Raw genomic sequence first — 24,247 nt, forward strand, 5'->3', positions numbered from 1 at the left:
GACCAGGAAAAACTCCCAAATAACCCTTCAGGGGGGGAAAAGGGAAGAAACCTTCAGGAGAGCAACAGAGGAGGATCCCTCTCCAGGATGGACAGATGCAATAGATGTAATGTGTACAGAAGGACAGATTTAGAGTTAAAATACATTCAATGAATATGACAGAGTGTATGAATAGTTCATAGTAGACATATTCCACGATGGAGACCTCCACGATCCATCAGGCAGATGGCGGTGGGGAGGAGGAGTGGGCGGAGTCTCAACAGGACAGTGGCGTAGTCAGGAGCAGGAATTCCACGACCCAGACCTCGATGATCCATCAGGCAGATAGGATCTATGCCGTCTCATAGGGTCCGATGACCCCATGAGACGTGAAGTCAAAAGGACTCCGGGGAGAAAGCAGAGTTGTAACGTGTGATTGAGATGAACATTCATCCTTCAAATAAACTATCACGCATCTGAATGGATGGATGGTCCTCAATGAACTTCAGACTGTTTTATGACCGACTATCTGCTTTTTCACCAGTTAAAATAAATACATTTAGATTTATATACTCATTGTATTCAGTTTACATCTGGGGGAGCACTTGAATGATTGATGTTCAAAATAAATATTTGGGAGTATTCTTTTTGGGCGATTAATATTTATACACCCAAAGTTGTTCAAACGTGTCAAAAACAAAATCAACAAGAACAAAGAGCATAATGTAGACGCACTTTATTCCTAAAACAGAAGCTGCACCATCAGTAGCGGCACACAATGATATGTACACATATACACACACAATTACCTAAATCTGTTATATAAAATATATAATCTGACAATGTACCTTTTAATTCCTCTTCAGAGCTCATTGAGTTACTGTGCGAGAGACTCTGGAGCCAAAGCAGAGAGAGAGGTAAGTCTCATCCACTCATTGGGTGGGACACAAATGCCCAGGCCAGCTTTTTCTTCATTTTTACAGCATGGCAATAAAAAGGTCTGTACCCTTTGAAAAAATAATATTCTAAAAGCAATCTACAGCAAATTCACCTGAACAGGTTTTTCCATGATGTAATTGAGACAATTACACTTTTTAAACCAATTCCTTTACAGTGAGATGTACACAACCTCTAGGATTTGTAATATATAAAAGATATTAAGCATTAAAAATTCCACATTTAAAAACTTACAATAAATAATATATGCAGGCATTTCATTAAGATAAAATTTCATAGATTGCAATCTACAGTCAATAAAAAGACAATTTATTCTCCTTTTATGAAATGTCCCGTGATCTTCCAAAATGCTAAAATGGATTCTTGGCATCTGATTGATAGATTGATTGGCGACTTTGCAGTCAGTCCGTCGGTGTTGTGTGAGACACACCGGGGGAGGAGGATGTGGATGAAGAAGCACTTTCATGATCCCTCCACATTCGCCCTGATGGAATCGGGGATCCTTCATAGCAGGTAATCCAAGATTCGACTGAGCGAGCCATCCAATCACATCTCAGCAGTTTGATCCCGTTAGAGTTCAGAGCATGTTCTTGATGAAGTTGTACATCTGGGTGAGCACCACAAAGTGAACGGGCAGACAGGAGCGTCGGTCCTGGGTCGCAGGGTCGCACGTCAGCCAGGAGAGGGCGTTGTATTGCTCGAGAACAAATCTAGAACACAGAAACGGCGATGTAGATCATACATGTCGATCTTCTCTTTTTAAACATACCTCAGAGGAAACGGACGTCTTACCTGAGCACATCGGAGGTGTGATTGGAGTCCAGGGGGTGGGAGTGTTTACTGTGCAGGAGCTCATCTGATTGGACAGAAGACACATGCAGGTGCAGAGAGGCCTGGGGGAAGAAAGATCAAGATCCAAATGAAATCTACGTCTCTAGATTCATTGGTGCTTTTCAGAGACACTGACTTGAGATAAACAGTCATTTAATGATGTAATAAAGCATTTAATAGTCACTTGTCAAGAAACAAAAAAAGCAATTATCTGGTTCATGCTTGTGAAACATTTATGAATCTATGATAATAAAAATAAGCATTAGTTGTAGCCCTCCATGAATGTGACTGAATCAAATGTTTCTAGTGCTGATGTACCTTGAGGAAGAGTGGGCACTGGTTCTGGGCTTGAGGACAGGCGGACCAGAACCAGTCAGGTAGTGGTCCAGCCTTGGCTGTCGAGACAAAGTAGCCCAGAGCCATCGGCTGCTGCAGGATGTTCAGAGCCTCCTCATGGGACTCCATACGATCGGCACCCTGTCCCTGGAAGACAACATGGATCAAATTAATGAACTACACCATGAACATAAATGGTCTTTTCCTTGTGACCAGGGTTATCTTATGCTATCCGTTTATGGCACCACGTCGGAAGGGACCGGGTGGAATTATGCAACCAATTCCTGAAACTGTGAGTTAGTGAGGTCATTATAAAGTCTGCTCAGGGCAAATATAGTAATAATTGTGCCGTTACCTCATTGTTTGTAATAAGTAATTTCCAATGACTCGTTTCAAACTTCATCTAGAAGCAGAATGTCATTTCATTGCGTTACATTCTGCTCCCCCAGAGCTTCCTGGGTCACATCACAACTTGGAAGTTTCTTTCTCTCAGTTGATGAGCGGAATAAAAGACAACAGGACATTGAGACCAAATTGTAAATAATACTCCATTACTAAAGCGAGTGTAAAAATAAAAAAATACTAAAACAACTGCTTCAGGGTCAACCGTTTAAACCCTGGAACCGTCTCTCGGGTCCTCATCATAGCAACCTTATGATCTGCAATAGACATTTAATATCGTCTTTTGTTCCAGAGGTATAACAAGGCGACTGACCTTGCCTCCATCCCCTCCCTGGTGGAAGTGGGAGCCAGGCGAGTGGACAGGCGAGGTTGTGGGGGAGTTGGGCAAGATGTTGATGAGGTCTGGATCCACCATGTCGTTGTCAAACAGGTCAAAGATGCCCATTCCATCCGATCCATCTGCAGAACAACAGACACGCAGCTCAGGGGTTTGTATGTGGAGGATGAGACATCTATGATGACGATGAGCGAGCAGACATTAAAGTGATGCCTTTCTCTGACCGGTTCGCTGCAGATCATACCTGGATTTATAGGATTGAAGTTGATGTCTATGGGCTCTGAAGTGTTGGTGTTAACCTGCACCATGGCTGAAGTGGGGAACACCAGAATGTGTGTGCAGGATGTGTCCTGAGGAGTGCTCAGCTGCGACGTCTGCATGTTGAGGGTGGTGCTGCGACCGAACACCGAACCCGTCGAGACCGAATCTGCAGAGACAAAAAGACGGATCGTCAGATTTGGACGGACAGCGGGTCTCTCATTTGGTGCCACCTCAACTCCTCTCTCCTCCTAGTTGTGACCCGGAAATCGATCTCAGCGCACCACGTTAAAGGAACGCATCTGGAGGAGCGAGGAGGAGGAGGAAACACCAGCGTTACCTTTGCGGAAGTGTTTTTTGGCACACGTAAAGAGGCGCGGCACGCAGCCGCGATGATCTCAAACCACGGCTGAACTCCACGAATGTAACCGGCCCTTTTGTTTTCATCGCTTGTGCCATCAAACTTCTGCCACAATGAAATATATGGAGCCTTTGATAATAATATATATTTTTAAAGTCATGTCTGTGTGTTAAAAAAATAAAATAAATACATGACATCCGTTCATTCTTGTCAAATTATGCAACATTGCATGAGAGGCAAACATATTCGTTGTTATGAACACAGCTCTGACATATCCTAAAATAGTTATAACTAAACAATGGATAGCTAAAGCAGCTGTGACACATTTAATTGACGTCGATTGTACAATGGCTCTGTGGCGAGGACGTCTCATTTGTAAATGCCTGTTGCCTCGACTCCTCTCATCTCCCACGGGCAGGACAAAGACCTCCGGGATCGCGGAGGCACAACATCGGGAAATGAGAACAAACGGACTCGACTAGGCTCTCCGTTACAAAGTCTCAATAAACGTGTTACCGTTTTCTTTTACCTGGCATGATGACAAAGGAACCCTGGGGCTCCATGGCAACCAGACAGGCGCTAAGGATGCTGGGAGTGTCAGCGGCGGAGATGCCACACAACCGACACGTCTCCTTCAGACGCTTACTGAGAGACTGCAAGTTCCTTCTGCTCAGCAGAATACTCCAGTCTGGAACAGAGACGAGAGAGGAGCTCATTAGTTTGTATACATGCATGTAAAAAAAAAAAAACCCGACATGCTCTACAAAACACTGCCGTTGTGTGTATACCTCTCAACTCGCCGTGGCCCATTCTACCGAGCCGGCCAATGACCACCCGCCATGGCAGCGATGTCACCTGTACCAGGCCAAGGCACCACTCCCACAGCTTCTGCAAACCCACTCGCCTGGCTGAGCCCTTTTTCCTGCGGGCCCTGTATCAGACACCACATATTTACTCGACACATACATAATCTAATCGATAACTAAAACTAGCAATACACTTTGGGACTGATGCATGTTTTCTCTTCTGTTCATTAGGGCACATACCTGTTGGGTATATCAATACTAATAATGCAGGTTTCCAGCAGTTCCCCATGTTGGTCAGTGCAGGAGGCCAGCAACCAGCGCTGGTCATGGGACAGACAGTAGCCGACAAACAGGATGTTGTACTTCTGGGAGGCCTCGCCGAACGTCTCCCCTAGCTCAGTCTGCTTGTCTTTCACAGGAGCCAAAATGAAAGGCGGCGTGTACAGACGCAGACACTCGGGTCTCTGCGCAGAAGGAAAACGTGTTAGTTTAAAAAAGGGGGAACAACAGAGGACACCATGTCGCAATGCCAGACTCCGTTCTGGCTGACTTTCTCCACCAGAAGCCACACCAGTTGCAGATGCGAGTGCCAGTTACCTCTGGGTTCCTGAGTGCCATGTCGATGGCAAGACCGGGACCAAAACCTGTCAGCGCCTTGAAGTTGGTGGAGTTGGGCAGAGGCCGGCGACACTGAGTGAACACGGAGAAGGCCAGCGACTTGAGGTGCTGGCCGTAGAGATGGCGCTCCCCGTTGTGCACTGGCTGCAGCAGATACTGGCAGGGGATAATCTGACGAGACAAACGATAACAGTGGCACTTTAAACACGGTTGTGGAAACACATGTGGTCCGTACCCGTTTTAGGGCAACTCACTTTTGAATATGTACCATTTTGAGCCAGCTTCTTCACGTGTCATTCTGTATGTAAACATCACTGTAGCGCTTTGCTAACTTTTAAAGTTTCAATAATAGTGTTTTAGAAAGGCTTTTGGAAAGCTTCATGTACCATTCTGGGTATATTTGGGATATACATAACGATATATTCGAAATATTTTTGGAAAAGTGACGAGCTGGCCTGGGCAGAAAAGGTCATCGATTAAACCAAATAAATAAAATGCTAAAAAGGCAATTTAATGTTTGGCAAACATCATTTTATCTTAAAGATTGTAACGTGTTGGCCTGGGTTCACCAACAGTATTCAGCTTCAATTGAGCAGTTACATTTTTTTATTAATGAATTAATTGAGGCGTAACTAACAGCAGCACAGCCCACGTACCACTGCATTGTGAATCTCAAACTGTATACTGGCTTATTCACAAGTAGTGAAAAAGCAAAGGGGGTACCGAATAAGTAGAGCATCTTTCAGGTACTGTTTGCACTGGAGCATTGCTTAAAATCGAAGACTCAGACAGTAATGCTGTTATTAATGGGTATTATTCGAAGAATTGTATGCATCTTCTTTGGTGAAATAAATCTAAACCTTTAGGCTGTGTTATATTTGAACACTTTCCCCATGATTGGTTGAACTTTGCACCAAATCTGTGTGACAAACGGTATTGACCCCAAAAATGCTGCAACAATTTATAGACTATGTTGAGCCTTTATACACTTCACTTAATTATTTTTCAATTTTGAATCACGTAAAGAACAACGCGACATAATGCTGAGCTCATCTTCAGATCATGTAGACCACTTTTATGTAGCGTATACTGTTGAGCTAAAGAGCCCCAACCCCCTGCCCCAAAAAAGACACACAAAAAAGTTGGCCTCTGTGAAAAAATTCTATATATGGGGACATAAGTAGAAGGTTATTAAAACCAGCTCTATTCTACTCTTGCTGTACTAAAGCATACTGCTTAAACTATCAGCACATTCACACCTCTAGTGTTTCAAAATGGCATTTTGATGCAATCTGGTCTCACGCCATCACAGGTGTTGCAGTTACCACCTCAAGTATTGTCCCCTACGCCTTCTCAGCTCCCTTTGAGTCTGATGGTAACTGACTCTATTGTGACTAAAGGGAGCAAATTAGTTTGAACTACGAATGCCCTCAACCACAGCTCATCAGCAGATTCCTGTGAGAGTCAAACTGTGTGATCTATGGGAATCTATGACCCCCCCCCCCATGAGACTGTAATGTTGGCTGGTACCTGTACGGAGACAGCGTTTCTGATGCGAGGTGGCAGGAACTGGAGCATCTCCATGTAGCAGCGCAGTAGGCCCAGCGTGTAGGCGCTGGAGTGGACCTCTCTGTCGGCGTCTTCGTAGCTGAAGGGGTCGACGATGTACACCACGATGGCAGGCGGGTAAGACACGGCGTGGGATTCTCCGTCTGTTGGCTTGCCCACTTTGTCCCTCTCCATTGTGCTGTTGGTGAAGTCGCAACGATTTAGACATCGGTAGCAACCACGAGAAATATCTTCTCAACAAAATGGCAAACCGAAAAAGAGTGGCGTGTGTGTGTGTGCAACAATGTTATGAAGTAGATTCTTTGCATGTCAAAAGACCTACATTAAAAAGTGACGAGATTAAATGTAACATTTGTCTTTCAATGTCACTTATGATTGATTGTCGTGATTACATAATTGAACATACTGAGCAGAATTCCCTAACAGGATGTAGTATTCAGTCCATAAGTACCGTACATAAAGCAGAACTAAAGGAGTTCAACAGATCAAGGGAGGCGTTCTTATCTCAGAAATATTGGAGCAGTTTTAATTGGAAAGTCATTTTGGAAAATGACCGAACAAAAACACTAAAAACAAGCCAACAAACTTTGTTAAAACAGAATAAAGTTTAGAATAATATATAAAAGATAAACCGTTAATAATATATTTTTTAAAGGACACCATGATATATGTAAACAACTGGGGGTGAGCCAGAATTCTAGAGAGTCATGAATCAATAAGTTGAACACTTTTCATAGTTCTGAAAAAGTTATCATCTGCATCTTTTCAATCCATTCGCTGTCCAACAGCGCCTCCGCAACTCAACTCGACTGACGCTGACCGTAACGATTGGCTGCGATAAGCAATGTCCTGTATTTACACACGTGACACCGGATGACATTCATGCGTTTCTCTCTGTCAAACAGCTGTAGACGACAGGGACTATCACGGCTTAAAACAATACAAACTGGGAAAGTATTTTGACTAAACGAACAGAACGAGTGTTAATTTAATGATTTAGGTTTTTCTCATAGTGTAGGGAGTAAGGGCTTTGTCAGAACTAGTATTGACAACTAAAAATGACAGAGTAGTGGTAAAAACCATCAGTAATCTCTCCATCTGGATGATTCACGGACTCATCGTGGTAACCTACCTCTCTGGCGCCTCAGTGGGCACTTGAGGCTGGTTGGCAGAGGGTCCATTTTCTGCCAGCCCCCCGGCACCCTGTGGGTTTGACTGGGGTCCATTCTGAGAGGTGCTGCCCTGCACGCCTGCTATCCCAAACGGCGAGTAAGAGCTCGGCTTGGCTGAAGCCATTCCCCCGACTGTCTGGGAGCCTGAGGTGGAGGAGGGAGGGGTGCTGTTCATCTGGGCAGGCTGGGCAGAGCTGGTGCTGGAGCTGGTAGTGTTGGTGCTCTGGGGTCCTGAGGCGGTGCTGGAAGAGCTGGAGGTCTGGTTGGAGGAAGAGGCCACGACGGGGCTGCGCTGGGACAATAGGGAGCTGTCCAGAGACTGTTCCGACAGGTACGGCGCTGACACAAGTGACAAGGGGAAAAGAAAATGATCAGTTATCGTTTCTACAAAGTATGTGACCTTTCTTTTCAAAATTGGGATGGTAAGATTTATGAGTCGAGGTGTTACCTAGATCATAGCGGCACACTTGAGCAAAGAGTTTGAGCTTATTAAAGGCTTCATTGTTTCCATCTCTGGCAGCCATCTTAAGGAACCAGTCACTAAGGGGCTGCTCTGTCATGCTCCTGCCTTCTGTGGTGCCGACCTTGAATACGCCCTCTGGGTGACTCTTGCAGATGGGCCTGTGTTGCCCAAGCTGGCATGCCTGAGTACAAAGGGGGAGATAATGCGAAAATTAAGCACTGTGAATCACTTCATGAGCGCATGAACTGTTTTTGTGGGCATGTCAGAACAAGATGATTTCTTTCCTGCCAGGTGCATACCTCATACATAGCACTGAGATCTTTGAAGAATGACTTCGCTCCGCGGAGCAGAGCTTCATTTTCTGGGCAGATGACAACATATCCGACATCTCTCTGGGAACCAAAAGGATCCAGAAGGAGTTTCTCCCAATAGGGCAACCCAAAAGGAGACAGCACCACAAAATCATACTCATAACCGACCAAAAAAGTGGGGATGGGAAGAGGCTCAGGTGACTCGTCTGTACCTGTAGTGGAAAAAAAAAATCAATAATCACTTAAATCCAAAATAGATCTCCAACTTTGTTCGAGATAAAACCGATTTGGTAGCACGTACCATATGATCCCCTCCCAGCCATCTTGTGGAACTGTTGCCAAGTGAGCGGCCCCTGAACGCCCCAAGAGCGCACACTCCTTTTCTTCTGAATGGTGTCCTGCAGCACAGGCTGGAGGGACAACAACACCCGCAGGACGTCCTGAGAGAATAGCTTGTTCATGTCTGCCGCTACAAAGAAGGAAACAAGGATAAAAATGTCTTAACTTAACAAGTTCGAGGTTAGTAATGGACAAGAAAGCAGAATACAAGCGTCTAGTACAAAGAAATGGGGATGGAAAAATACATACATTTGCATTTTGGCCACTGATGAAGACAGGTGCTTTTCACTAGCGTTTCATCTACTTTGCCTCCTGACATATTGTCCATGAATTGCCTGCCGTGCTCCAGGGCCATGTAGCAGTCATTATAACAGTCTCTCTCTTCCACCCTCAGAAAGGAGCTGGGGACCGAGCCTTGCTTAGGGTACTCCACGCCGGCCATTGGAGCAAACGGGTTGGTGCACTGGTCCTGCAGCAGCAGAATTAGCTCATCCGGGGGTTTCTCCATCAGGCTGCCAGGCTTGTGCATTGCGGAAGATCGCAGCTCTTCGAAACACCGCTCCGTGTCCCGACTAGCGTCTGAGCCTCGCACCACAACGTCCAGCTCGTCCTCCAGAAACAGCCCGGCCGATTGGCCAAAACGTCGATTGGCGACTGCGCTGAAGCCACAAGTGCAGGGATACTGAGCCTCGCCGTTGTCCTTGAGGTACACGCCTACATCTGCTCCTCTGATGTTCATGTTGCAGACGCAGACGCAGCAACTGTCAAAGTTGCAGTCCTTGAAGAGGTTCATCACGGACTCGGAGAGAATAAGGGTGACGTAGAGACTGTGAGCCTCGGGGATAGAAGGTACTGTGGCCGGCTCAACGGAGCTGAGAGGTCGGCAGGTGGAGGCAGTGGAGGCAGGGGAGTAAAGGTCAGAGTTGTCATACTTGAGTGAACCCTGGACACTTGACGGGCCGCGGGGAGTCCGTGGAGTGCGTGGCGTGGGCACAGAGAACCGTGGCGTGGCCGGGGAGGGCAGGATGCCTGTGCCGCTGTTGCTTGGAGGGGCACTGGTGGACATGAAGGGTGTGTGGGTCTGAGGGGTGTAGGTCTGGCTGTAGTCCGGCTCCACACTGGGGACGTTACTGATGCAGAGAGAGAAACGGGGATTACAATGTGTTTCGTAATGTGGTTCAAACTGATTTTCTATGGGAAAAAAACAAATGCTATTTCCAGAATAGATTTTTTGCCTTTGAAGATATTTGTCAATATTAAGTATTACATGTAATGGGCTGTTGACGCAACTTTCAGTCACTATAACTCTACAATAAGTGAGCAAAATCAAGTCATTACAATATTTTATCATTTATATTAAACATCTCAACCATTTCCACCACTAACATACTTTAAAAGTTTATTCCTCCAAAATGATTTAATTTGGAAAAATATCTCAACTCAAATCCCCATTTCAGAATAAGCCATTTTTTTGGTTAATATTACATAATAAGAAATACTTATGACAGAACAGAAACTGTAATTTTCCATGTCTTTCTGCCAACTCAAAACCAGTTATAATACATGATTTAATGTATGGCTGTAGCTGCCAGTAGCACCATAAGCTGAATGCCACGTTAATACATTTGAATCTCTATTCCATTATAGGATGTTCTAAGCTTACAGTAAGTGATATGTTGCATAAGAGACTGCATCTATTAAAAAGGTGCCAAACACAGACTCATCCCCAAATAGTCTCCTTCGCCACTGTTAATGCTAAATGTACTAACCTGTCTTTGGTGAGGAGATTGACGTTCGTCACTGAGGGTATTAGTTCCATTTTGCCCAGGGTCCAGCTGGGCGTGTACACACAGTCTTCTGGCAGTTTGACAGGCAACAGACACTGGCTGGGTAGCATCTTCAGGGGTGCGTACATGGAACAGCCGATTAACAACTGACACGTCTCTGGCTTGTATACAAAGGAGAAGTCCTAAAAGTAAAAGAGAAAAGAAAAAGAAGGTTTAAATGGTGAAGTACACTGATGTAGCAACATTTTACACTTGCAAGTGTGAGACATATCATACCTTTATTTCGGATGGCCTCGGGCTACAGAATCCCTCCTCCACCTCCATCTTGAAGTGGTTGTTAAACTGGCTGCCATCCAGAAGGGTGAGGCCCGTCCCCGTTTCCAGACTATCTTTACTCCCGGAGTTCATGGGAGAATAACCCTGTTGCTCCAGGGAGGGCGGGGTGGGAAACATCTGTTGCAGGTCGGCCGAGCCTAGAGATTTAAGACATTATGACTCTTAAAACACATGATAAATGGCTCCAAAGAGCAGCGATATGATGTCCGGTGCCCTTACTTATGCAAGACAGGGGGTCCGTCGAGGCTGCTTTATTGTCTTTACAGCCAAACTTGTCCTCTGTTCCAACACCAGCTCTTTTGGATCCAGGCTGTGCAGACAGCAAACACACAAACTGAATAAATCTTCCATATTAATGTTTCAACAGGGTTTACAGGCCTCCATCATCAGCAGGTCTCAAGTATTTCAGAACATTGTTGAAAGTTGTACATCTTACTCTTCAAATAATAGTTAGCCATACAGATGCTCTTACCGCTAGCTCATCTTCATCCGAATTGAAGATTTTATCCAGGTCACTGTAGGACACAGCCAAGTCGTTCTCGTGGATGAGGCTGGTGGAGGCGGAAGGTTTACTGCCCGGTTGGCCCTGACCATCTGCAATGCAAAACAATCGACCTTGAATAAGACACCAAACTGCAAACATTAAATATAATTAAATGTCAAAGCTCTGGGCCACACGAACAAAGGGAAGGCGCTCTCACCATCTGCTGTTGCAGTATCTTCATCCACCTGCATAAAAAAAAAAAAAGAAGACAGCCACAATTATTATTGTGGTAAAAGAACTGAACAAACAGTCTGAAACTGGCCACACTATGACTTCAATACATTTCTGACGCAGGAGTAGTAAACAAGAGCAGAATGTGAAAGATATTTGGTGCCGACTTTTGGTACCTGACCATTTTTTAGGAAAACATATTTTGGTCAATGCAAAAATTGTGGTTCAAGAAACTTTTTCAAACAAGCACAGATGCTGAACATCTCAGGTTCCAGTCGGTACTTTACTAGAAGATAGGAGCTGATTTAAGAATGTGGGCCATACTAGGACTTCAATCTGATATGTCAACCCTAGTGAGAAACCCACCATGTGTTTCTTGTTGCCCTCTCGCTCAGCTCCAGGCTTGTCCTTTTTGTCCTTGACGCTGAACTCCTCGTCTCCCTCTTCAAAGGCATAAGGGTCTGGCTCATCACTGTATTCTCTGTCTCCTGTGGCTGAGGCAAGATGGCTGTTTCTTCGCTGGGCGTAGGTCTCGATCAGCTCCTGGGACACCTTTAGGGTCTGCGTGGAGCCCGACATCAACCTGAGGAGAAAGAAATTGTGCAGAGATGCTCAGGCAGACACGGGTATTTGGTTTCAACCAACAACTACATTTGTTTTAATGCAGCCGAGGACAAGAAATGTAACACTTACTCAGTGACAGAGACGACGCTTTCTGTTCCTGCACTTCTCCCTGAATCATCTCGTATTTTATCCACAGGTAGCTGGGGAGTCAGGAAGTTGGAGGCCTTCTTCCTGGGCAGGTTGAAATACTTCCAAGGGTTGTGGGTGCAATCTTCATTGGGGTTGATGGCGGAACCCACAAAGACGGTGGGTTCTAAGGTTTCACTGTAGGCTGGGGGGAAGGGCAGAGGCATAGGCATGTTCTCCAGCTGAGGTTCCTCAGATGTTCCCTTCTGTGGCAGCAGACAGGGCTCCACTGAAGGCGGGTAGAACTGTTGGTGAATGGGCGTTGATGAGTTCTTCATCTCACTTGGAGTCATGTCACCTTCTACGTGATCGCAGGGATGCGGGCTGAGTGGAGGGGGAGGCGGCGAACCGACGAGGTCTGCAGGGGGGCCGTGCGTGTGCAGCGTAGGGGCTTTGGAGGGAACCGTGTCCACGTGGTGCAGGCTGGGATATGAGCCCTCCTCCTGTGATCGTAAACAAAGCCTCTGGGTCTGTGGCTCCATAGACTGCTCCTCGCTCACATAATTGCGGTGGTGAAAAGGCATCTGCGGCCTCTTCTGCTGCTTGTCCCCCTTTTCAAGCTTCTCGCCCAGCTTGTGTTTCAGGGCCAGCTGGGCAGGCTGGCCTGATGAAGGCGGGTGTCCTGAGGTGCTGCTGGACCGCTGTTTCTGATTCTTATGTCTGTGTGAAAAGAACAAATACGGCTTTCAAGATTTTTTTCTTTCAATTGTAATCTTTAAAAAATATTTTTTTTAAATATACAGTGCATCTAGTCACATACCGTAAGCAGTTGCAATGTGGCCTGTGGGTACACTCTACAAAATCCCAAATTCCAGTGCTGTCCGACTCCTCCTCACTGGTCCCATTGGTCAAGGTAGTAAACTTCCTCCTATTAAAAAAGGGCAGATTAAAAAATAATCAGTTATCATGGAGGGACTAATTTGACTGGCGTTGGTCATTTAGAGGGGGAGATGTCACTAAACATACTTGTTGCCTGTACGGTTAATGTTATACTCCTGCCACACAGACTCAACCATCTGGCTGGCCAGCCTGCGAGGGATTTTACCCCCATGAAGAGTGTTGTTAGAGCTGTTGCCATCCGATGCAGAAGACAACTTGAGCCACCTCTGTGAAGGCTGATAATCTATGCGGGAAGCATAAAGAACAATCAGTATACAGAATCTCTCGGAAATAAAAGGATGAGAAATGTGTTGGTTTTATTGTGGTCAATATGCAGCTTCAAGTATTACCAGTCTGAGCCTCCTCTGGTGACGTTGGAGGAGTCAGAGTGACGGAGGACATGGCAGGATCCCTGTGAGAAGCCTGGCCCTGCGGAGCACCACACAGGCTTCCTGAGGTGTTGACTGAGCCCTGCGGGACCACAGCAGGGATGTCCGACAGGGGGAGAAGTACCAGACAGGAAGGGTAAACCATCCGTACTCCGGCTGCAACCAAACAAACACAATTACGTATTTAAAAAACTTCTACATGCAGAAATGGTCAAACAGGAGAATCCAACAGGCATAGATAACTGGAGGAGGTAATACCGAGACTTCCCTGTTGGACTCAGTTGCAGCTGTGTGGTAAACTCCAAACCACCTGTTTTTATGTGATTGTATTGATTGTTTACAAAATAATGTGACAATGACATTACAAAAATAAGGACAGTTTCTTAAAACTTTTCCGACTCGCCACTCTGTCTGTACCAGTCAGACCCCGGAAAAATACAGCGTCAACATAGAGTCCAGCATTATGATGTCTTACCGACAAGGACCTCCACAGCTGCCATGGAGTCATCCTCCCAGTCCGGATCCTCCATTTTGTCTTCTGGGACCTGCTTGGGATTGGGACTGATGGGGTAGAACTGCCTCCACTCTTCTATGAGCTTCTGAGTCGGGTGGTCTGACATCTTAAAAGTCTGACCGGTGAGGCTCCCATTCAAGCCGTACGGACTCAGGATGACTAGAGTGCAGAGAGGAATCACAATAACAATGGGTAACTAACAAAGCAAATGGAAATATAAAAAAAATGTTAAAGACATAAACATTTTGTATTTTTTATTGTGCACAGCTGGTGTGTTCCTACCTTGCAAGGGGCTGGAGTTCTGCTGGGCGAGGCTGATATCTTCCTCGTTCAGTCGCTGAAGAGGCTGATGTTGAGCGATCTCCACACTTGTGCACACATTGCTGTCCCCGTGTACGAAGAAGGTGAATGCACAAGACAGGTGCTCGCTGCAGGGTGAGTCAAAGATAAAGAGAGACAATTCATGTTTAGAGAGACTTGTCTGAAAGCATAACCACATCATTTATTTTAAAAAACAAACACTTTACTTTGCAGTTGGCACCAAATAGCTCAAGCAGATCGCTGCAGGCTATTGCGGTTATCAGAGTGGTCTCTACAGTTAGAGTATTCACATTATGCTGTCATAGTCCAGACATCACGGTCTGGTGCATGAGCTGCACACATTACATGCCTGGAAACCGTGAGCCATGCACCATCGGGAACCTATGTTAGCCCAAGAAGCAGATTGACGCGTGAGTCGGTCCCACTATGTTCAGAAGTCAAACGGTGTCGCAGCACCGAAAATAGAGTTGTGTATTAGACAAGGATGATGTGTCGGTGTTGCTCTACCGTTGTAGAGTATATGACTGGAAACTTGCAAACGCAAATTAGACCGCATCCCCTAGATGTGCCAATCTCTGGGGTAATACGTGTTTAAGCGCGTTGAAGGTTTTTAAATATTGCCGTGGTGGAAAAAAAATTAAAAACTCCATCCAAATGAGTCTTATTTTGGTATTTTCAAACCAGTAGATGCATTATAGTTTATAGCCTACTTTTACTTGTTGCCCTTTGGGAAAAGGGTTTGTTTAGTGTAATACAGAAGCGTTTAAATTATTTTGTTAGAATGAAAATAACATTAGTTGAATAAAGTTTCAAATGGGAAAATTATGATCCGTCTCGAACAAGAGGATTTGGTCCGTCTTTGATACTTGCACTACTGACCATTCCAAATGAGCGAAAAATAAACATATCCTTGTATCATATATAAACATGCATCTCCAATCAAACTCGCACCGAATAGTGACTCCTATCTCTGGACATGAACTGAACCGGGACTTCTGTGTATCGTTACAACCCTTGAGGTCTCAATCCCTCATTGTGAAGGAATGACACAAGGGGCGGAAGCAGGGACTGAAAAGAGTTGACAGTTCCTTGCATATTTGGCCATATCATCATTTTTTGCGGAGAAATCGAGGGCCTGCTTCTACCGCCAATCAGATGCTGCACACAACTCACCCTGATTCAACACAGTTTGTCGTAACCTTCTTGCAATGAGTCAAAAATAAACATGGACAATCTTTATAGTCCTGACATTTTATAATAATATTCATACTTATATTCTAACTACTTCTGGAGGGCCAGACAGCTAAAAGCACTAAAATAGTACTTGTTGACATGGTTGCTGTAAAACCACAGTGCACACTCAGCATTTTCCAAAGACTGCCCTGCTCACCAGCCAGAGAGAGCAGGCGACAGCGAGACTGACAAACTTTTATGTTCGCCGTTCTGCGCTGCTGCCTTGCAACACGCACAGAGACAGACAGACAGAGAGGGAGGGAGAAAGAGGGGGAGAAAGAAAGAAGCAAAACACCAGCAAGCAAGAAGTCGCCTCATGTTCTAGATCAACAACTCTTTTGTATAGCCACTAAAGCTCTCGACGACAAAGCTGCCAAAGGAAACCGAGTCAAAAGGAGCTGTACATTAAACACAAGTCAGCTGGGATCACACGGAGCCAAAACGTACCGGCTCAAATGAGCTTGTCAAGGAACTCCAGGATACAGCAGGCCCCTCATTGAAGAGCAAGGGAACACTAACACTATGCCACCACCCATGTGTACAAGAGGTAAGGAAATACAGCTGTGCAGAACCCTAATGCTTATTCAAGTGCTGCTGTTGGTTCACCTTAAGCATGTATTTCTACAACACGGCCCAGTTCTACCTTGCAGTGAAGGTGTGTACATTAAACATAACCCTGGAAGTGTTCTGCAATGACCCGAGACAAGTCTAAAATGCAACATGCTTGTTGACTTCTGTTTGATTTGAAACCAGGTGGAAGATGTGTCGCATTGATGCTGTAATTATAACGTAACAGTCCTGTCATAAACCATCACATAAAATTAAGATCTCCTGGATTAAACATTTTTCTGAAAATCGCATTAATCTGGGGACTTCCGGCAACATGAATCTTGTTGTAAATGCTTAATAAACACAAGTTCCAACTGACCACAAATTACGAGAACAGCAGATACACGGTCAACAGTCTAAGGTCATGGTTACACTGCTGAACGAAAGCCGTTTTTGTATTTGATCTAGCAATAAAATAAAATAAAAAAAAGATGATGTTGCTTTCCCTTAAGCAACCATCAACTTATAAGAACACAGTTCAAATGAAACAGTTGCAAGCACCATCTTTCCAGTTGGAACAACAATGGGAATTTTAACAGATAGAGGCTGCCAGATGCCAGGAATTGTCATCAAGTTTGAAGCACAACTTCCAGAACAATGAAGACATCTGCCCAATGAGGCTTCACACACACACACACACACACACACACACACACACACACACACACACACACACACACACACACACACACACACACACACACACACACACACACACACACACACACACACACACACACACACACTCCGTCATCGGTCTCAAACAAGCATAACATACTGCATGCTTCAAACACCGTTCCTACAATTATGTCACGCTTGATAGTTAACCCCCATCTTTATAAAGACAACTGTAATGCTGCAAAGCTTCCTTACCAGTGCTCCCAGACCAAAAACTGACTCATGTTCAGCTGTACGCGCAGGTACACCTTGCTCTTCTGCCACATCAGGCTTCAGTAATTGTACATCTTTTTTTTGTGTGATAAACAAACTACCGTGAGATACATGTGAGCTTGACCTCTATGTCGGTGCACAGCTTTGTTAATAGCAATAACTGTGTTGTCACGACTTCAGCGCACATATTTTCTGACTTCTGAATAGTTTTTCTATCTTTTTGGATACCTTAAAAATAATATTAGCAGCATGTTTATAGTAAAACAGGCTAAAGAGACTGCTTAATCTCCTGTTGCTTTACTGGAAGGATTTTGTTGTGAAACATCTGCAGAAAATGTTGAGACTCTTAGCAATTTAACAATGCCTAAAGTAGAATCAGTTAGGATGAAAGTCCATCAGTGAGTGAGAACAGTATTTATGTTCTAGAAAAAAAAAACACAACAAACAGCAGGAGTAAGGCCTAATCATTTTGAATACCAATATAATAGGTAGACGTAGGGTAATTACCATGGATTCAAAAAGAAGGAAGCCCAGCGATAACTTGTCTTGACAACTTAACAATTAGTTGAGTTTTGGCAGCAATTTATGGTGTGCTATATAACATTGTTGTTGGCTGTGAGGAAGTGAAGCATACCTTTTATTAATGGTCTTCTCCTCCTTCTGGTATGGCTTAACAAACCACTTGCCGATGCGAACAAAGCCGCGGTTCATGAGACACCGCTCCAATAAGTTGTGGATGGCTTTGAACAGGAGCGTTCGACACTCGTAGGACAGGCCACTCTCCCACTCCCCATCCTCCTCACCTGAAACAAGGCACATACATTAAAACCAGATACTATCAAACAGACCTCTCTCTTTCCTGAAGCACCGTCTTGTGTGTAAACTCTTTTTGTCGCCTGCTAAAGGATTCTGAGCTGTATAGGAGTACATAGTTTGATTTGTAAACAACTGACCACAGTAATAACTTAAGTGACCAACTTGAATATTTGAAAAACATTTCATTTCAACATTCATCTCATGTTAACATGGGAATAACATGTTAACATTAACGCTTATGAGACAGAACATGTGACCATTTTGTTTATATAAAGTGAAAAATTATTGAGAAAAGATTTACATTTATTTCGCGGATGAAGCCTACCCATGGAATTGTTTTAATGCGACTATGCTCAACAATGTTTTATCAAGAGATAATATGTGTTGTTGCTCTCTGACCAATCTGTGCCATCTTCAAGTTATACTTGAAGCTCCTTAATACCTGGTCAGTGGCAGACCCAAAGGGGAAATGCTTCACAAATATGAAGCTAGAACTAAACCCGTCTAAAGTCAAGACTGTATTAGCTGACTCTGATGCACATCATTTTGCTATTATGCTACCACACACACATTTTGCCTGCAGCTGTTAACATCAAGTACTATCCACTTGAATTTTTGGGTTTAACATTGAGGCCCCAATTACAAAGCACTGGGATAACTTATTAGATTGTATGTCCATATGCAGATCATTTAGGGTAGATGTACAAATATTGTTGCCATTTAGACAGGGAACTGAAAAATATTTTTGGTGTAACCAAATCTTATGAACATGGAGATGTTGCATGCACTTACTCGAGAGCTCATTATGGATTAGCTCTGCAAAACTTGGGTCATCCCCCCACCAGAAAAGCCAGAGCTCTCTGCGACCCGGGGTTTGGTGTCTTCTCCACACACTCAGCACATCTGCTGTCAGGCATCGGCTGAAGCTACACAAGATAGGGTCCTCCTCGGTCACCGGGAAAAGGATTGGCGAAGAGGTGGGTCCTTGCCACACAAACCGCCGCCATTTTATTCCAGTCAAATCAGCCTAAAGAGAAAGAGAAAAACAATGTGAGAATGAACACAGCAGAGCTGCACAGCATTAAGCCAATTATTTGTTGTCGACTGCATAACTCAGTGAGATAGTGAGTGTGTGAGTGAGTGTGTTTCCTCTACTACACACACAAACTAAATGAGAAGCTGTAGACTGCTGTCATACAGAAAATCACTATGAATGAAAAAAAAGCTAAAAACTGAGACTTAATGGTATCTTGGGAAGTTGTTCAATACTTTGTACACGTGACACCACAATCATGCCTCAAACCTCATAACTGTTACGTAGCAATTTAGTCAGCAGTTATTAATTACTACTAGTAACACACCACTGTCCAAACAGAGATTATTTTTTCTGATTTAAAAAAGCAACTATTTGACTTTAACACTGTGTATCATTTACTATTACAGTGTCACTTCAATTATAGGAACAAAATGTTTTTGACAGTGTTTCTATTATTCGCCTGTTGGCTTGACCTGTTACCATCACGTTACTACCATGAATGCGTGTTGAGTATTTCTCGAACCAACGCAGTGTAAACACACCGCCATTCCATTGTAACGGGCACTTCTTTAATATAGTTAATTAGCAGTATGTGCTTTCTGTATTCCGAAAGTTAGTTAGATCACGATCTGCAAGTTGGAGGCCCGATGCCTTCACCCCAGTCTGCAACTGACGTTACAAAGCTTGTTGCCTGATTAGCCAAAATGGCTTTCTGGCCTCTCGGTATCACAGCTAACGCTAGCTCGCGCAAAGAGCAGTGTGTGTCTTACCAGGCAGAAGAGATTGGAGTGGCAGTCCTCCAAACTGGCCCCGTTCGGTACAAAGCACGAACTCATCCTTTTCACTGCGTAGTCGTCACGTTAAACTCCATTGTCTCAATCACCGTCGGGGGCAATAGCTGGTGTAGTTACGTCTCCGGCGGAGCGCCGCTCTGTCGTAATTACCCCGTTAAAGCGCTGACCAACTTGCTAGCTCCAAGCGAGCTACAGCTAGTCAGCCGGACAACTTCTACCTGGCGCTAGCCGCCACTCGTGCTAAGCTACCGGTAGACAGCCAGAGAGCGTCAACTGTGAGCGTTGAGCTATTCGATTCATCAATCCTATTTGAGACGTATTGTCTGATGTGGTTAGCTGCAAGCTTGCGAGCTACGTTGCCTCAACACCAAATAGTCAACGTGAACATCAGCCCGACAGGACTAACGTCGGATCAAACACCATAAAAGTTAGATGCGCAATAAACACAAGAGCTCGGAAACTTTAAAAAAAAAAACTTCACCCCGAAAGCGTTAGTCCCCGGTGTGCTAATGCTAATGCCAGCTAGCTGATCTGAAACAATTTCAAAGCAGAGGAACTCTCCCCTCCCCCTGATCTCTCCTAGCCTGCTAGCACAAAAGCTAACATACCAGAGCTCCGGCGCTAGCTTGCTAGCTAAATAAAACAATTAGCTACACCGCCCTCCTTTTCGCTAAAACCACCACAGTGCTCCGTCATAGTCAAACTGCCCTTAAAACAGATACAATGCCTAATTAGCGACACTACTCATCGGCTACTTTTCTCTGCCTGATCCATGAGTCCTGCAGATTTCCATTATTTCAGTTCATGGATTGAATTCTTTAATGGCGGCCAGGAGGACAACTCTGCCTCTCAACTCCTATTGGCCAATTTGTGGTAATGGGGGCGTCATCCGTCTTCAAGTAGCTCCATGACTTCACAGTTTACAAGATGAGAGCTCCGGTGCATCTGTCATACAGTCAGTGGTCACTTCTCAACGATGTCTGTTACTACACACATATGTATCATTGTGCAACATCTGCTGCATGGGACAGCTGTGAACAACTGCATTTATTTTCATTGATGGGGACATCTATGCGGTTTTGCAACTACATATAAATCACTGTAAATATTCATATCAATAAGAAGTGCATTGCATTTTCTGTCGGAGCCTTTTGCGTTGTGCATTTAAATTAAGCTACGGCAGGTGTGAAGTTATCTAGGTCAATGTGTGCAGACAAAGATGGGGACCTGATCCACACCGGTAGGCTATGGGCTAATAGTTCGATCATCTCAATTGCAATGGGCACCTACTTTGTCCAGCACTTTATAATTTTGCCTTAATTAGCTTTGGAAATAACAACTTTTACATTCACATTGCCAAGTGAAAATGCTTGCAATTTCGTTTTTTAAAATAACATAATGCATTCAGACGCACGTCAACGCCATCCTGTCATATCCAAACCAAACCACAGGGCGGGACTTGAGCGATACTCTTGCACGTCCCTCCCACATAGGCGGGGCGTCGGGTGCATAGAAAATGTCAACAACATGCCGGGGTCTTCCGGAGAAACAGAAACCAACGAGAGAGTGACCGATAGTCAGGGAAGTCTGTCGACTCATAAGATCGTGTCTTTAATATCTCAGTTTGCAGATGATCATTTAACACTTGTGCGGGTAGGAGTCTGTTTTGTGTGACATGCATTGACTGTACATTGAGCATGCAATATAGTCCCTTTATTGCCATGGTGTCGGCCTACGTGAGCCACGTGCATCTACGTTTAATCTGTCAGTCGGAGGTACCATGAAAGAACATCAAATTCGGACCCTGTGTCAATATAAAAACAACAACATTCAGGACCTTCTAAGTTCCTCCAAAACTATTCCTATGTACGAAATGGTGTCACCACACTGACCAGATCATGTCAGGCTTCACCAGTTGTTCCCAGTGGGTTTTTATGCCCCTGTGTGTCACTAATAACTCTGTCAAAGTATCTTTTAATTGTCATTATCCAAGACGAGGTCAATTGTATTGATGGTATTACTGTTATCCTGCCAACTCTAAACCCTGCATTGCTCTTCTGTATTTTACGCAGTACATAAGCACAGGACTGGCAGTTGCTGGTGTCATTGTAATTGCAAGGAGTATCAAACTGGTAAGAGAATTAAGTCACACACTGGGGCAAAGGGCCCCCCAAATTACAGACTCGGCTAACGATTGCATTTTGGATTTAAAGAGCATTTGTTCAAATTTGACATTAATACTCTTCAGTAAAGTGAAAACTATAGATTATTGAAGTCCATCAGCTTTTATTGACTCACTCAATGCGTCTTATAGTATTACACTTATAAGTTAGATGACATTTTTAACATGGCCACCTCTTCAGGTCACCACATTTCAAGTTGCGTCTGAGATCCCCGCTCGTTTTATTGAGAGGAACGTCAGCCTTCGTGGGAAAGTTCATTCAGTCACAGAGAGAGGACTTGAAGTGGAACATGTGCCAATTTATCTGCCAGTCATCTCTCCGATTCTTTCGAAATGCAAAGGTAAGAGTATCCTTTGACTGAAATCATAAAGGCATAGACACACACACACACACACACACACACACACACACACACACAAATAGTACAGCTTGTATTTCGGTGTACACAAGAAAACTTAGACTCTGTACAATTGAAATGGTCCACTCAGCACACTACAGCCTGTTTCATTAGTTCCACAGCATGATGTTTACTAAAGGTCCTCTGAAGGTGGGTTGTTATACCTGAAAATGTCATTGTGACATATTTACTTTGTAAACGTCAAACTGTTGAATTTCATCATCTTTTCATGAGTGAGAGTGACGGGTAAGCTTGTTGTCTGTGTTATCAAATTATTCACTGACCAATAACTTTAAGCAGCTTATGCTTTATAAAGAGTGCTTTATCAGCAGCTTCAGTGAGAAGGACTCACATAAACAGATTGGATTCAGGTTATTTGTCAAATATCTGACCTCTGTGACCTCCCATTCTTTAAAGCTGGTTAGACCCATCGTCTGGTACTATGGCTATACACAAAGATGATTTACTTGTGTTTCTTCTATAGATGCGGTTGGTCTGCGTGTGCTATTTTTCATATTAGGCCTTGGACAATCACAGTTAGGGCTACACATTGAATATTAAAGACCAAACCACGACACCAAATGGGTCAGTACTAACCAGCATTAAAAATTGGTTTGACATGGAAGCATCAAATGTCTGGTCAAATGTGCAGTCTTGTTTCGTTCAGAAAGTTACTTATATAAAGTTTAATCTTTTCCAATTTTGGACTATTATGTCCATAGACTATTAAACTATTTGTTTCATTTTCTTTTGTGAAATCCACAGGAAAAATATTGGAGAAAAACACATTTATATTTATCAAAAGGAGATTTAAAAATAACAAGGGCATCCATTTAGTTTTGGTACCTAAACTCGGGTCTATAAAAAAATCATCAAAGAAAAACCATTCCTTATGATAATCAGTATTACAATGTGCTATAACCCATGCTTTACTGTCACACATATGGTGAACGCCCCTTTTATGTCCTCTTTAGGTGGGTGCACGTCACTGATGCTGGTGCAGCTTGTAGGAGTGGAGTTGACTCCACAGGGCCGGGTATGGCTGCAGAAGAACTTGGCTCCTTCCCAAACAGTCTGGCTCAAACTTATCAGCCGAGAAGATGACATGCTTCACTGTTTGGTGTCTCAAAGCAGGGTGAGTAAGTACGACACAGGGAGTGGATTCAGTCTCTCAGCCAGTGGCTGAACAAGTACTTGTGTATTGTAAATGTACTTGATGTCAGAGTGAGTTTATATTCCATCAGGTAATATCTCTGTCTCTCCAGCAGGGGTCAATGTGGAGCTACTGTCTGAACGAAGAGGTCCTCATGCTCGGTCTGGCTCGCACTGCCCCCTTGGTCGGGGTCCTGCCTGACTCTAGCCTCTACTGGCGTCTTCTCAAACGGCTGCACAGGGCAGAGATCAAAGCTGAGAGGAAGGGGCGGGGACTGTGGAAGCAGGACAGCCTATGGGAAAGAGCCTCCAAAGTTGTAATGGACAACGCCTTATTCAGACTGATGAGGAGGATCTTGAAGAAGACCTACGACTGATTGCTCCAAGACAGAGTTGTTTAATTAAAATGTGACAGCACATCATCTGTCTCATTTAGTTTGTATCCGGGTTGTTGCCAACTGATATATTGAAACAAAAGAAGTTTCACAATCTCCCCACGGGTTATGAAATGTGCCATCACTCATCTGTCATGTGTAATATGCTTATTAATGCTATCTAAACAACCACTTTCCCTTGTTTTAACTTTTTGAGTTTGAGTTCTGCTAAGTTTCACATAAGTTTTAAATGATTAAAAACATTTCAACTAATCCTAATCCTATGGTTTTCATTTACCCCAGTAGACCACAATTTAGCACAGCCTCTTCGG

The 24,247-nt window shown here is 44.2% G+C and overlaps 2 protein-coding genes across 3 annotated transcripts; one reads left to right on the forward strand and one right to left on the reverse strand.

Annotated features, from left to right (window-relative positions):
- Window positions 1-698: 698 nt before the first annotated feature.
- Window positions 699-20,627, reverse strand: LOC130210577 (mediator of RNA polymerase II transcription subunit 13-like). Its single transcript, XM_056441005.1, has 30 exons — window positions 19,786-20,627; window positions 18,772-19,006; window positions 17,798-17,966; window positions 14,392-14,537; window positions 14,071-14,268; window positions 13,557-13,751; window positions 13,294-13,450; window positions 13,088-13,195; window positions 12,271-12,987; window positions 11,944-12,160; window positions 11,564-11,591; window positions 11,335-11,456; window positions 11,082-11,172; window positions 10,803-10,999; window positions 10,509-10,708; window positions 8,989-9,869; window positions 8,702-8,869; window positions 8,389-8,612; window positions 8,075-8,270; window positions 7,587-7,965; window positions 6,416-6,632; window positions 4,865-5,056; window positions 4,508-4,731; window positions 4,250-4,392; window positions 3,991-4,149; window positions 3,087-3,269; window positions 2,819-2,964; window positions 2,086-2,250; window positions 1,729-1,829; window positions 699-1,646 (listed from the first exon to the last, which is right to left on the reverse strand). The coding sequence occupies exons 1-30, from the start codon at window positions 19,849-19,851 to the stop codon at window positions 1,514-1,516; spliced, it is 6,357 nt and encodes a 2,118-aa protein (XP_056296980.1). The 5' UTR covers window positions 19,852-20,627; the 3' UTR covers window positions 699-1,513.
- A 700-nt stretch (window positions 20,628-21,327) lies between these two features.
- Window positions 21,328-24,194, forward strand: c18h3orf33 (c18h3orf33 homolog (H. sapiens)). 2 transcript variants are annotated; one of them, XM_056441220.1, is made up of 5 exons: window positions 21,328-21,462; window positions 21,882-21,941; window positions 22,173-22,332; window positions 23,364-23,524; window positions 23,658-24,194. In XM_056441220.1, exons 1-5 carry the CDS (start codon window positions 21,337-21,339, stop codon window positions 23,916-23,918), a joined length of 768 nt encoding a protein of 255 aa, XP_056297195.1. In that variant the 5' UTR covers window positions 21,328-21,336; the 3' UTR covers window positions 23,919-24,194. The 2 variants fall into 2 exon arrangements, with proteins under 2 accessions (XP_056297195.1, XP_056297196.1); XM_056441221.1 differs by having other exon boundaries at window positions 21,328-21,456; window positions 23,655-24,194.
- The last annotated feature ends 53 nt before the right edge of the window (window positions 24,195-24,247 follow it).

The sequence above is a fragment of the Pseudoliparis swirei genome, chromosome 20 (assembly GCF_029220125.1).
Source record: "Pseudoliparis swirei isolate HS2019 ecotype Mariana Trench chromosome 20, NWPU_hadal_v1, whole genome shotgun sequence".
Taxonomy (NCBI): domain Eukaryota; kingdom Metazoa; phylum Chordata; class Actinopteri; order Perciformes; family Liparidae; genus Pseudoliparis; species Pseudoliparis swirei.